This window comes from Cervus canadensis, chromosome 4 (assembly GCF_019320065.1).
Source record: "Cervus canadensis isolate Bull #8, Minnesota chromosome 4, ASM1932006v1, whole genome shotgun sequence".
In the NCBI taxonomy this organism is placed as follows: domain Eukaryota; kingdom Metazoa; phylum Chordata; class Mammalia; order Artiodactyla; family Cervidae; genus Cervus; species Cervus canadensis.
This window is the reverse complement of record NC_057389.1, coordinates 95,468,344-95,481,528: the sequence shown is the minus strand read 5'-3', so window position 1 is coordinate 95,481,528 and position 13,185 is coordinate 95,468,344. Positions and strand designations below refer to the sequence as shown.

The following is a 13,185-nucleotide window of genomic DNA, read 5'->3' as shown; positions in this document are numbered from 1 at the left end:
GATCGCCTGCCCCATCTTCGCGGGCCTGCTGCACTACTTCTTCCTGGCTGCCTTCTCCTGGTTGTGCCTGGAGGGTGTGCACCTCTACCTGCTGCTGGTGGAGGTGTTTGAGAGCGAGTACTCCCGCACCAAGTACTACTACCTGGGCGGGTACTGCTTCCCTGCCCTGGTGGTGGGCATCGCGGCCGCCATCGACTACCGCAGCTACGGCACCGAGAAGGCGTGAGTGCCCCCTCCACCCAGTCTCTCCTCCTCGCTGGTTCCCTGCTCAGCAGCCTCCCTGGGGTCAGCACCCTCAGGGCACAGGCCTCCCTTCTCCTGAGCTCTGGGGCCCCAGCCATTAGAGTCCCTGGGCCCTGGGAGCCAGAGGGAGGGAAGGGCGCACTGCCCCCCCCCCCGCTCCCCGCCCGCCTCACTTCTCCCCCCCCACCCCCACCCCTCCCTTCCCGGCTCTGCTTCCGTCACAGCTGTTGGCTCCGAGTGGACAATTACTTCATCTGGAGCTTCATTGGGCCCGTCTCCTTTGTCATTGTGGTGAGTTGGAAGGCAGTATCCCCAGCTTTGAGTCTGTCCTTCATCCAGACCAGCTCTGACCCCCAGACCCCCATTCTCCCCAAGCCCTTGAAAACTGAGCAGCCAACTGAGGCTAAAAGAGCAGCTTGCATCTGTAAAGTTCCAGCACTGAGGCCTGTCTGTCTAGGAGCTGTGGTGTGAGCTCCCGCTGTGTCAGGCCCTGGGCCCTGTCCCCCCCAGCCCCGAGAGCCACATTAACAGTTGCCCCAGTTGTCAGGCACCGAGGGGCAGGAAATGGCAACCCACTGCAGGATTCTTTCTTGGGAAATCCCATGGACAGAGGAGCCTGGGGGGTGTAGTCCATGGGGTCGCAAAAAAGTTGGACATCACGGAGCACACACAGCAGCAGAGGGGACCCTGAAGCAGGGGGTGGGAGCTGAGATGTGGTCAGGAGCCGCTGCTCGGAGGCAGAGGGACTGCGGGCCAGCCCTCCCCTTGCCCGCCTCCAGGTGAACCTGGTGTTCCTCATGGTGACTCTGCACAAGATGGTCCGGAGCTCGTCCGTGCTCAAGCCTGACTCCAGTCGCCTCGACAACATTAAGTGAGCACCCCTCCCCGCGCCCCTGCCCTGGCACCTCTGAGCTGGGCCCAGCCTCTCCTAGGCTTTCCTGAAAGGTGGTGTTCTCACCTCTGGTGTTGCTTTTTAAGGACAAAGGTGGTGTTTTACTATGTTCTTTATGTATCTGTTTAATGAGTATTAGAAAACATGGCATTAGTACAACCGGCACATCATTGCATAGGGTGAGACTGAGCTCACAAAGCAAGTCCAGGGAGTCCCCTGGAGGTCCAGTGGTCAGGATTCGGTGCTTTCACTGCCAAGGGTGTGGGTTCAGTCCCTGGCTGGGGAACTAAAGATCCCACAAGTCGTTCAAGGTGGCTGAAAAAAATACTCGAGTCCGTTTCAGGGTAACTTAAAGACAAATAGGCAACAGAAGATAGATTAAAGGTTTGGAAGTGTGGCCAAGAGGATGAAGGATGCAGGAGAATGACCGGCTATTCAGAGAACCCTGACCCTCCCCCCAACCTCCACGTGCCCCCCAGGCCTAGCTGGGCTGATGAGGGTCGCTGGGCAGGCCCGCTTACGCCAGGGCAGTGTCCAGGCTTGCTGGAATAGGAACACGCAGCAGGGCATGGCGGGGCTCTGACGTCCTGTCTCCTCCCCACCCCCCCAGATCTTGGGCCCTGGGGGCCATTGCGCTGCTCTTCCTGCTGGGCCTCACGTGGGCTTTCGGCCTCCTCTTCATCAACAAGGAATCGGTGGTCATGGCCTATCTCTTCACCACCTTCAATGCCTTCCAGGGGGTCTTCATCTTCGTCTTTCACTGCGCCTTACAGAAGAAGGTGAGTTCCAGGGAAGGGGGCCAGGGGCCTGCCTTCTGCAGCGGGACCTGTGTCTGCCTGGAGGGAAGCACAGGCTCAGGCAGGTTCTAGCCGGGGGTGAGGAGGGTTCTGGAAGAGAGCAAGATACAGGAGCCCAGAGGAGTGAGAAAGCAAGACAGATGTGGAGAGTCAGGAGAGCTCAGGGCAGGGACTTAGCTTGGGGTGTGTATTAAGCGTGTGGAGGTGTGCCTGGGTGCCACCCAGACAGAACATTTCCTACTTTAACAGTCGCAGGGTAAACCGTGAGTTTTGTGGTGACAGGAAGTTTCCTTTTTAAATAAAGGGTGTTAAAGTCTGAATCTTTAAAGAGGTAACAGAAGCAGAGGAATGTGGAGAAGAGCATACAGGCTGTAGACTCAAGACGGAAGCCAAGGGAACGGGGCCAAGGAGTGTTAGACTTCATCTTGAAGGAGTGGGGAGCCCCAGTCAGGCCGTTGTTGATCTCGGAGGACAGTGAGGTGGGTGAGGCTACACGGAGAGTGAAGAAGGCAGGGATCACTGGTCTTGGCTGCAAGGTCAGCTGTGTTCCCGCTCTGATGAAAGGTCCTCACTGGACACACAGCGACAGTGACAAGCTTACAGAGCTCCCCTGCCGGCCCACAGGGTCCAGCCTGGGCTCCCCCTTTCCTTCCCTTTCCTCCAGCCTTGCTGTCTTGTTCCCTCAGACACTCAGACGTGGACCTTCCTCAGGGCTTGTCCCCTGCCCCTCCCCAGATATCTGCGGGGCCCACTGCCTTGTTTCTTTCAGGTCTTTGCCAAAATGTCTCCTTAGTGAGTCCCCCCGCTCCCCCATCTGTTGGACATCACCACCCCCACCCCTGCCGCCAAGCACTTGCCTAACCCCCAGCCATGGTTCTCTGGGCAGACATCCTACATAATGCACTGATGTAGATGTGTTCAGTCTCTATCTGCTGGAAGATACCAGCTCTGAAAAGTAGGGCTTTGTTTCTGATTTGCATCTGTCCTCGGGGCCTAAACCACACTTGGCATATAGAAGACGCTCCTTGAAGATGTGCTGAGCGAATGAACAGAGGAGGACTTAATGGTGAAGGTGGAGAAAGGAGGATGGGCCTGAGTGAGGAGAGAGCCTGCTAGGCTGACCGCTGGGGGCAGGAGGAGACGGCGGGGTTTCTGATGCCCACCGGGAGCCTGGTCTCAGGGCTGCCAAGGCTGGGGCACCTACTGCCAACTGCCTGTTGTCCTCGCCCCCGCCCCCACAGGTGCATAAGGAGTACAGCAAGTGCCTGCGTCACTCCTACTGCTGCATCCGCTCCCCGCCCGGGGGCGCGCACGGCTCACTCAAGACCTCAGCGATGCGGAGCAACACCCGCTACTACACAGGGACCCAGGTGCGCAGGCAGGGCCGGCGCCCCGGGGCTGAGGGCCGCCCGAGGGGGCAGGGCGGTTCTCCCCCCGGGTCCCTGGTGGTGCCCATCAGGCCCAGGGAGGGCGGGCGGCCCGAGGGCCCCTCACGTCTGGGTTACGTCCTCAGAGCCGAATCCGGAGGATGTGGAACGACACCGTGAGGAAGCAGACAGAATCCTCCTTCATGGCAGGCGACATCAACAGCACCCCTACCCTGAACCGAGGTGAGGGGGCACTGCTGAGCCCCACCTGCGCTCCCTTTGAGGTTCTCCCAGCTGCCTCGTGACCTCTTCCCTCCTGGGCAGGTACCATGGGGAACCATCTGCTGACCAACCCTGTTCTGCAGCCCCGTGGGGGCACCAGCCCCTACAACACCCTCATTGCCGAGTCGGTGGGCTTCAACCCCTCCTCGCCCCCAGTCTTCAACTCCCCAGGTGAGCGCACGCTGGTGCCGGGAGAGGGTGTCAGGTCTGGGGGTGGGGAGGGTCTCTACGGGGGTCACCCTGTGCCTCCTGAGCTGGACAGAGCCTAGACCCAGCGCTCTGAGCCTGCTCTCATCTCCTCTCTCTTCCCTCCTGGCTGGCACCTGCAGGGAGCTACCGGGAACCCAGTAAGTGTGACCGTTTCCTGGTGACGTTTCCAAGGGTGGGAGGGGAATGCGACAGTGGCCCCCTCTGGTGACCCCATCTTAGAAGAACTGGGTGCCCCCCTACACACAGACAGGAGTCTCTGGCTTGGCAGCTGGCTGGATGATGTTGCATTAGGTGGGGAGTGAAGGTGATGGAGATCATGGGAAAGGGGCCTGGCCACCCAGGCTCATACTGCTGTCTCCAAGCCCCCAGGTGGGAGGGGACCCTGGGGAAATCGGTTCCCACATCCACCCCCCACTCACCTTCTGCTTAGCTGGTATCTCCACTGCCGGTGAGGGAGAGAGGGAATAGAAGACCCCAGACCCCAGGGACGGGGTGAGCCCAGGGGAAGGCAGACACCCACCTCCCACGCGGCCCACATCCTGTCCACTGCCCAGGTCCCCTCCTGAGCTGCTCCCTCCTGCCTGCAGAGCACCCCTTGGGAGGCCGGGAAGCCTGCGGCATGGACACGCTGCCCCTCAACGGCAATTTCAACAACAGCTACTCCTTGCGAAGCGGGGATTTCCCTCCGGGGGACGGGGCCCCTGAGCCCCCTCGAGGCCGGAACCTGGCCGACGCCGCTGCCTTCGAGAAGATGATCATCTCGGAGCTGGTGCACAACAACCTGCGGGGGGGCAGCGGCGGGGCCAAGGGCCCCCCACCACCGGAGCCGCCTGTGCCGCCAGTGCCGGGGGGCGGCGGGGAGGAAGAGGCCGGCGGGCCCGGGGGCGCTGACCGGGCCGAGATCGAACTTCTCTACAAGGCCCTGGAGGAGCCACTGCTGCTGCCCCGGGCCCAGTCGGTGCTGTACCAGAGCGATCTGGACGAGTCGGAGAGCTGCACGGCGGAGGACGGAGCCACCAGCCGGCCCCTCTCCTCGCCTCCAGGCCGGGACTCCCTCTACGCCAGCGGGGCCAACCTGCGGGACTCGCCCTCCTACCCGGACAGCAGCCCCGAGGGGCCCAGCGAGGCCCTGCCCCCACCCCCACCCGCACCCCCCGGCCCCCCCGAAATCTACTACACCTCGCGCCCGCCGGCCCTGGTGGCCCGGAATCCCCTGCAGGGCTACTACCAGGTGCGGCGGCCCAGCCACGAGGGCTACCTGGCGGCCCCGGGCCTTGAGGGACCAGGGCCCGACGGGGACGGGCAGATGCAACTGGTTACCAGTCTCTGAGGGACCTCACGGACCGGGGGCTGGTGGCCCGGGCCAGGGAGGGGCCCCTGGGTGGGGCTCTGGTGGGAGCGGGAGACAGATGGGGACAGTGGCCGATGGGCCACTCTCTCCAGGCGCCCCTTGGCCGTGGGCCCTCCAGGCCCCGTGGGGGCTCCGCTGTGGGGCCCGAGGTGCAGGGTTCACAGACAGGGTTTCCCACCAGCCATGTGCACCAGCTCAATTCGGGGGAAGTGCAGTGAGGAGCCAAGAGGTCCCCAGGGGAGTGAGGAAGGAGACATTGGAAGGGTGCAGCCCACCCTTGACTTCCCCCGCCCCCCTACCCTTCCTGCTCCCTGGAGGGAAATGAGGGTTCTGCTTGCCCTGGGCCAAAGGCCCTGCTGGATGAAGCCTGGCAGCTGCTCCTCTCTTTGCAGCCGGAAGTGCTGCCAGCTGCACCCAGATGGAGCAGTGGGCGCAGGACAGATGGACAGGTTCCTCTGCACTCCAGTTCCCTGCTCCTCCTCAGAGACTGGGGCCTCTGGCCTGGGAGAGAGCCCTCAGGGGGAGAAAGCCCCAGGGCAAGAGGAACGGGCGGTTGTGGCTGGTGGTTGACAGGTGGAACTTTCTCTGAAGCTCCTTCTCTCCGCTCTTCGTCCCCGCTTTCCCGGCAAGCCTGCCCCCTCAGCCCTCCCTGAGTGCACCCAATGACCCCCTCCCTTGGGGCGACTCCTGATGAAGCACAACTCCCCGCAGGGCCCCCAGCCCACAGGGGTGGCCATATTTGAGCAGTTCCCAGTCCTGTGGGCTCGGCTATCTGGGGAGCAGATTTTGGGTCTGGAGCTCCCTGGGGAGTGGGTCCTGGGCTTGGATCTTTCCCTAGGGGGCCCTCTTACCCCCCCCCCTTCCTCCTCCTCCTCTTCCCCCATTGCTGTAAATATTTCAATGAAATGGAAAAGAAAAAAAAAAAAGACAAAAAAAGAAAGAAAGAAAGAAAATCTCATCACTTGAAGCCACCGGGAGCCTGCGGCCCGGCCAGCCCGGGATTTCTCCGGAGCAGAGCTGCGCTGCTGGGCCCTGGCAGCCAGGACTTCTCCATGTACATGTGCATCCCCCAGCCGGGGTGGGCGGGCCACCAGAGCAGCTTTTTACAATCCAGAGACAAACAATCTAGAAGCAACATCAAAACAAAGAACCCGTTCCCTTCCCCTGGCACCTGGTTCTGTCGCCTCTCCCCCTTCCGCCTCTCCCTGGCATCAGTCAGCCCTCCTGGGGCGTGTACCTCACTGCCTGCCCCAGGGCTCGGCCTGTCTCCCCCGCCCATCCCCGTGGCCCGGGGAGGCACCCTCACGCCCAAAGATGCTTCTGCCGAGATGGCTGCGCTGTCCCTTTTGAGTTCCTGCTTCTTGTATATTGCTTCTGGGACTCTGGGCCTGGGAAGAAGGGGCTGATTTCCTGCCTAGAGAAGTTGACAGGGGAAGGAAAATGAGGGCAGCAGTGTTTGCTAGGGGCGGGTAGGACTGAGAAGGAAGGACTGGGAGTGGTGAGGTGGTCGTCTCTCACGGGGTGGGGAAGCCGAAGCTGAGAGATTGCCTTGCCTGCCCCCACCCTCCCGCAGGAGAGGCAAGCCAGGTACTGGGGCCCGGCTGGGGTGTCTCCTGAGGACCTCTCCCTGCCCCCTCTCCAGTCTGTCTCCCTGGCCTTCCCAGCAACCCCCCCCCCCACCTCTTTGGGGGTAGCATAGTCCCATTGCCATAGCCCAGCCCTGTCATTGCCATTTCCCCAGGGGTAGCCCTCCACCTTTGCTCTGACCCCTCATCTCTTTTGTCCCTCTTTTCTCACAAGTGCCATGAGTTTTCAGACATCTTTGGGTCTCAGCCTGCTGCTGCCATGAACTTCTTTGGGTTCAGGGGGAGGGACTCTAGGGAGGAACTGGGGAAAAGGGGTGGAGGGGTGGCTGGAGGGACCCTTTTTGCTGCTAGAAAGCCCCTCCCTTCTCCTGAGGAGCTGGGGCTGGCTGGCCCCCATCAGTTAGGGGAGAAGGGGCCAGACCAAAGAAGGTGGTCTGTCCCATGCCGGGGCACAGGTGTGGGGAGAAGGTAAGGCTGGGTTCCATCTGTTTGCTGGGAGGGTTGACCCCTTTCACCAGACTATGGGCAGGTCTGAACGGGGAGGGGAAGGATGGGAACGGTCTTGCCCCGGTGGCTACGTGAGGAAGGTATGGGGCCGCTCCACGGCTTTCCTTGACTTCATTAGGCCAGAACTCTCTGGGGACTAGAGAACTCCTGGGAGACAAGGGTAGGTGGAAGGGTGGGCCTGGCCCAAGCATCGGCCAGGTTAGAGAGTCAGACTGCCTCTGGCACCAGCAGAGAGGTCTGGAAGAAGCGGGGGGGTTGGGGGGAGAGGTCCCAGGGGACTGGAGGCAAGCAAGGTGTCCCGCTTCCTCTCCCCTGCCCAGTCCTCCGTTTATCTCTCCAGACTCTGACAATCAAGGGGAGAGAGGGTGCAGCGGGTCCCGGGGTTCCCATTCCAGCCAGAACCCCCAAGGTGGGTTCCCAGGCCTCAGAGCTGTGTGGCAGGGCACTCTGGTCGGTAGGTCCGGACACACTACAGCCCAGCACGAGGCTACCCTGAGCGCCCAGGTGTCCCCCCACCCCTGCCAGACCTGGTGCCTTGATGCCCCCACCCCAGCTGGGACAGTATAGAGGAGGAAGGGTCTTGGTTTCCTCTCCTACTCCCTTCCTTGGGCTCCTGAATTCATTTGCTTTGAAATCTTGTTAATTATTTTTCTCCGGGTTTGGTGTTTGGGTTTTTTTTTTGGGGGGGGGGGCGGGTTTGGTTTTCTTTGCCTTCCTTTCTCTCAGTGTCTCCACCTCTTCCCCTGTGTCTTTCTCACTGTCTCCGTGTTCCTCTTCTCTCACCCTCAGTTTCTCTCTGTCCATTCGGGCCCCCTCCCCTCTTCTCCTATGACCCCAGTCCCTCCTGGTCTCCTTTTCGATATGCCAAACCAATTTTGGGTCGAGTGCATTTAACGAGAACAAAACAAAAGGCTCATAACAAGAACGTTTCAGAAAAAAACAAAAAGTTAAAAAAAAATTGTTGAGTCAAAAATCAATAAAGAAATTAAGATTTCTTGGAATGACAAGAGTGGCATGATTCATTGCGGTGGGCCGGGGGGGGGGGGGGGTGGTGAGAGGCGCTGGAGCGGCTCTTCACAGCATCCCTGAGGCTGTGACAGAGAGGAGCCTGCACTGCTGTTCAGAACCCGTGGCAGAGGCCCGGGGAGTCAGAGCCGTCCGCGTTCCCAGCACTTGGTAGGCTCAAGGGCCTAGCTGGGCAATTCAGGTGCAATTTCTTTCTCAAGCCTCGTAAGTGCTCTTGGTGGAGGGTACCAGCGCTCCATCTCACAGGTAGGGAAACAGGCTTCTAGCACCTGGGTGCACATCCCAGTCTCTGGGCTAGGCCACTGTGCCACGCTGTGTCTCAGCCAAGCCCTTCTTGGCCCGGACCTCTGTCCACAGGCCATGTTAAGAGCCAAGCCCAGGAACCATACACTGTGCCATGTGTGATTCCAGCTGCCATTCCTAGACTCCCACACATTACCGGAGTGGTGCATTTTTTATCGTGACAGCACAGTGCAATGGCATCATGTGTATTTCACTTTCTCAAATATAGCAGCCAGTGTTCAGAGATGGAAATGACCAAACAGCGCAAGAACCTCTCTCCATGCCCATCTGTCCTCAACACAGGCATCTGGGGTGCCACCCTCCGCCATTCCTCTCCCCAGCTACTCCTTCCCAGTCTCCACACTGGTTCCCTCTCATCTCCTGACTTCTTAATGTTGACAGGCCCAAGGGTTCAGCCTTGGACCTTTACCCACACTCACTCCCTGGAAGATCTCATCCCATTTCATGGTTTTAAATACAGTTGACCGTTGAGCAACACACCACCACACAGGTCCACTCAGATGAGGATTTTTTTTTTTTAAATAAGTACATTGGAAACATTTTTGGAGATTTGCAACAATTGGTTAAAGGTATAGCCTAGACATATTTAAAAAATTAAGAAAGGTATGTCATAAATGCATAAAATATATATAGATACTATTTTATCATTTATTACTATAAAATGCAGGCTTTCCAGGTGACTCAGTAGTAAAGAAACCATCAGCCAATGCAGAAGACCCTGGGTCAATCCTTGGGTTGGAAGATCCCTTGGAGAAGGAAATGGTAACCTACTCCAGTATTCTTGCCTGGGAAATCACCTGGACAGAGGAGCATGGCAGTCTACAGTCCATGCAGTCATAGAAGAGCTGGATGTGATTTAGTGACTAAACAACAATCATAAAATATATACATATTGATTATAAAAAGTTGAAGTTAAAACTTATCAAAACTTCCAGACTTACAGACCATACATGGGCGCCACAGACCACACAAGGCTCCCATAAAGCAATCATTGCTGCTTCTTCATTACCAATGTGTGAAGCATTATACCTGTAAATAAAAACGAATTTCTTTTTCACAGTTACCTAATTTCATTTTTGATGTCCAGTGTTAGGAATATGCGTAACATCTACAGTGTTTTTTGTATTATATAAGAAAACACTGATGTAGGTACTGAGAGACAATTCATCTTGTAGACAGATGAGGTAAACTTATGGTATTGATAAATATAGTACAGTATTATAAATGCATTTTCTCTTCCTTATGATTGTAATAGTTTCTTTTCTATAGCTTACTTTACTGTAAGAATACAGGATATAATACATATAACACACAAAATATGTATTAATTTACAGCATATTTTTATATGCTGGCAGGGCATATAAAAATCAGAGCTTCCCAGCAGGCCTTACCAGGCTACTCCATTTAAATGGCAATTGTTGCTTCAGAATTTCCTAACCCCTGTCTTGCTTTGTCTCCCATCTCACAAACTATCTTTTTTGCTTGTTTATTGTCTGCCTCCCCACCTCCCACACTAGAATATAATGCACAAGTCACTTCCGATTCTTTGCGACCCCATGGACTATACAGTCCATGGAATTCTCCAGGCCAGAATACTGGAGTGGGTAGCCTTTCCCTTCTCTAGGGATCTTCCCAACCCAGGGAAGATTGCAGGCAGATGCTTTACCAACTGAGCCACAAGATAAGCCCAAGAATATAACGCATAAGGGTCTTTTTCTTTTCACTGCTGTTTCCTACTGTTTAGCACAGTGTCTGACACACTGGAGGTGCTCAATGAATCTTTGTTAAAAGACATAAAGCTGAATTGAGCATCAGACCCAGAGTAGGCCTGAGATAAGTTAAAACCCCTCCCTCAGCAGCTCTCAGCTTCCACACACTGTTCTGTGTGATGCTGATGTTAGCTCAGCCTGGCCCTGAAACCTAAGTTCAACAGTTTAGCTGGTGCCCAACGATATCTTATGCTGACGAAGAACTAGTTCTACTGGACTTACTGAGAGATGCTCTGTAAGCAAATTCGGGAGATTTAAGCATAGTTAAACTTAATTATATATGATTCTGACCTCATGCTCTTTGAAATGTAATCCTGGCATAAAACGAGATTCTACCACAAGGCCAGTTCTTCTACCTTTTTGCCCTTTACTCTCCCAGCACGGCACACACGACTTCTTGCTCCGCACATGCAGTGAAACCTGCTGTGCCTGACAACCTGTGACCCCCAGGGCTTGTTACTGGCACCCTTCCATACTGGGGGCAACCATATGCACGTGCCCAGGAACAATAACACTGATGTTGAGACTCCTTTCAAAGGTCTTTGCTACATTTCATCTTAATGATCATAAGATATATATTATTATCCCCACACATCAGATGAGGAAACTGAAGTGAAGAATGATTAAATGACTTACTCAAGATTACAAAGCAGTTCAGAGTGCCCACACCCTGTAGACACCTTACGCATACTGTCCAATTTAATCCTTCCAACCACCCAATGAGACAGGTTTTACTTCGCTCCATTTTACACCTGCAGAAGCTGAAGCCCAGAAAGGTTTAAGAACACACCGATGTTCACCTGGCTAATAAAAGAAAGTTCGACCAGGCCTCCATCTCGGTCTTCTGACCCCAGGGGCTGCATCTAGGGTTGTCTGCACTCAGCTGCAGTTGCCCAGCCGCCCCCCACCACACACACTTCCTGCCAAGCCCACTAGGCACACACTACGGGGCCGGACTATATGGGCTCCCCACATCAGAGATGCCCACAAACTGTGCCACACCCTGATGGTCCCTACGTAGCCAGTATGTTAGAAGACTATCCAGAGTGGACTCATGTGAGTTAAGCTAGAGGGAAGGCCCTGATGCAGAGCAATGGAGGATTCTCTCAGATTCCCAAAGGACTGAAAGCACTGGAGCCTCTGCCGTTGAGAAAACCTCCTCTCCCCCATGAACTCTTGGGAAGGTCTAGAGGTGCTAGGCTGAGGCTACCCTTTTATCCCCACAATATCGTCAGGTTTATTCTTTTTCTTTTATTTTTTAATTGAAGGATAGATGCTTTACAGAATTTTGTTGTTTTCTGTCAAACCTCAACATGAATCAGCCATGTGTTGTGTGTTAGTCGCTCAGTCGTGTCTGACTCTGCGATCCCACAGACTGTAGCCTGCAGGCTTCTCTGTCCATGGGATTCTCTAGGCAAGAACACTGGAGTGGATTGCCATTCCCTTTTCCAGAGGATCTTCCCGACCCAGGGGTCGAACCCTGGTCTCCTGCATTGCAGGCAGATTCTTTACCGTTTGAACTACAGGGAATCAGCCACCGGTATACATATGTCCCCTCCCTCTTGCACCTCCCTCCCATCTGCCCCCTCTAGGTTGATACAGAGCCCCTGTTTGAGTTCCCTGAGATACATTATTCTTCTTTATTTTTGGCTGCACTGGGTCTTCGTTATTGCACATGGGCCTTCTTTAGTTGCAGTGAGCGGGGGCTACGCTCTAGTTGTGGTACACAGGCTTTCTCGTGGCTTCTTCTATTGCAGAGCATGGGCTCTAGAGCACATGGGCTTCAGTAGTTGCAGTGCCTGGGCTTAGCTGCCCTGTGGCATATGGAATCTTCCTGGACCAGACACCAAACCTGTGTCCTGCGCATTGGCAGATGGGTTCTGAACTGCAGGGTCCCCAGGGAAGTCACTCCTCAGGCTTATTCTGCTCCTCGCTCACCTTTTCAAACATCTGAGTCACGGCAACAAGCTGCGATGACAGGACCTGCTCCCACTTATATCCCTTCCTACGTCACTGGGCCTCTCCTTGATGAAAACTCTTGTAATCACGACTCTTCTATCTGTCCTGCCCACTGTTTTCTACCACCCTCTGCCTCTGTCCAAGTGATCCCAGCTTCTCACAACTGAAGCCCTCACTTTAAGCCAACCAGTCCTCTCCTGGGAACTGATCCTAAGGAAACGCCCAAGTGCATGAAGAGTGCGACAAGAAGCTTCGCTGCAACAAAGCTTCTAAGAGTGAAACACTAGATAATCTAAAATTTCAGCACAGAGAACTGTTATGTGAATAATGCACATCCATAAACAGAACACCATGCGGCCATTCAAAATGATAATGTAGAAGAACACTAAATGGTGTGAAAATATATTCATAATAATCCTAAGGGTAAAAACCTATATGTAAAAACAAGATAAAGTATGACTTTACTTTTGTTGTGATGGCATGAATATACAAAAAGTGTGTATATACAAATATGAAACTGTCTGTGTGTGTATAAATGTAAAACATATGCAGAATATAAAGCTAAACATCAGAATATTAACAGAGGTAACTTTAACTTTCTTGCAACTCTATTTTAAAAACTGTTTGCATTACACATATATTACTTTTGCAACAGGAAAAAGTATTTGTGTGTCCCACTTTCTATGTAGGAAGAAAGGCCAAGGATAACCAACACAAATGAACTAGGTGGGGAACTAGCCTTCCCAAGACTGGTTATAGTGTGTTAATATTTTGCACAATGGGGTGTTGGCAGGAGAAGAGACAAAAAATCTGAGGGAAGAGACCTGTGGCTAGATGGAAACTTGCTCTAGGCAGAGATTACAAATCACTAGAAAAAGGATGGATTGATCCAG

At 54.9% G+C, this 13,185-nt stretch overlaps 1 protein-coding gene across 4 annotated transcripts in view; it reads left to right on the top strand.

The window, feature by feature from the left end:
• Positions 1-8,236, top strand: part of ADGRL1 (adhesion G protein-coupled receptor L1) — a 49,761-nt gene extending 41,525 nt beyond the window's left edge. For all 4 annotated transcript variants that reach the window (XM_043466922.1, XM_043466921.1, XM_043466920.1 and 1 more), the window contains 9 exons: positions 2-222; positions 468-534; positions 1,023-1,114; positions 1,746-1,914; positions 3,174-3,302; positions 3,446-3,542; positions 3,624-3,752; positions 3,911-3,928; positions 4,379-8,236. In XM_043466922.1, the coding sequence (XP_043322857.1) occupies positions 2-222; positions 468-534; positions 1,023-1,114; positions 1,746-1,914; positions 3,174-3,302; positions 3,446-3,542; positions 3,624-3,752; positions 3,911-3,928; positions 4,379-5,121 (1,665 nt within the window). In that variant the 3' untranslated portion in view covers positions 5,122-8,236. The remainder of the gene's footprint in view (position 1; positions 223-467; positions 535-1,022; positions 1,115-1,745; positions 1,915-3,173; positions 3,303-3,445; positions 3,543-3,623; positions 3,753-3,910; positions 3,929-4,378) is intronic.
• Positions 8,237-13,185: the final 4,949 nt, after the last annotated feature.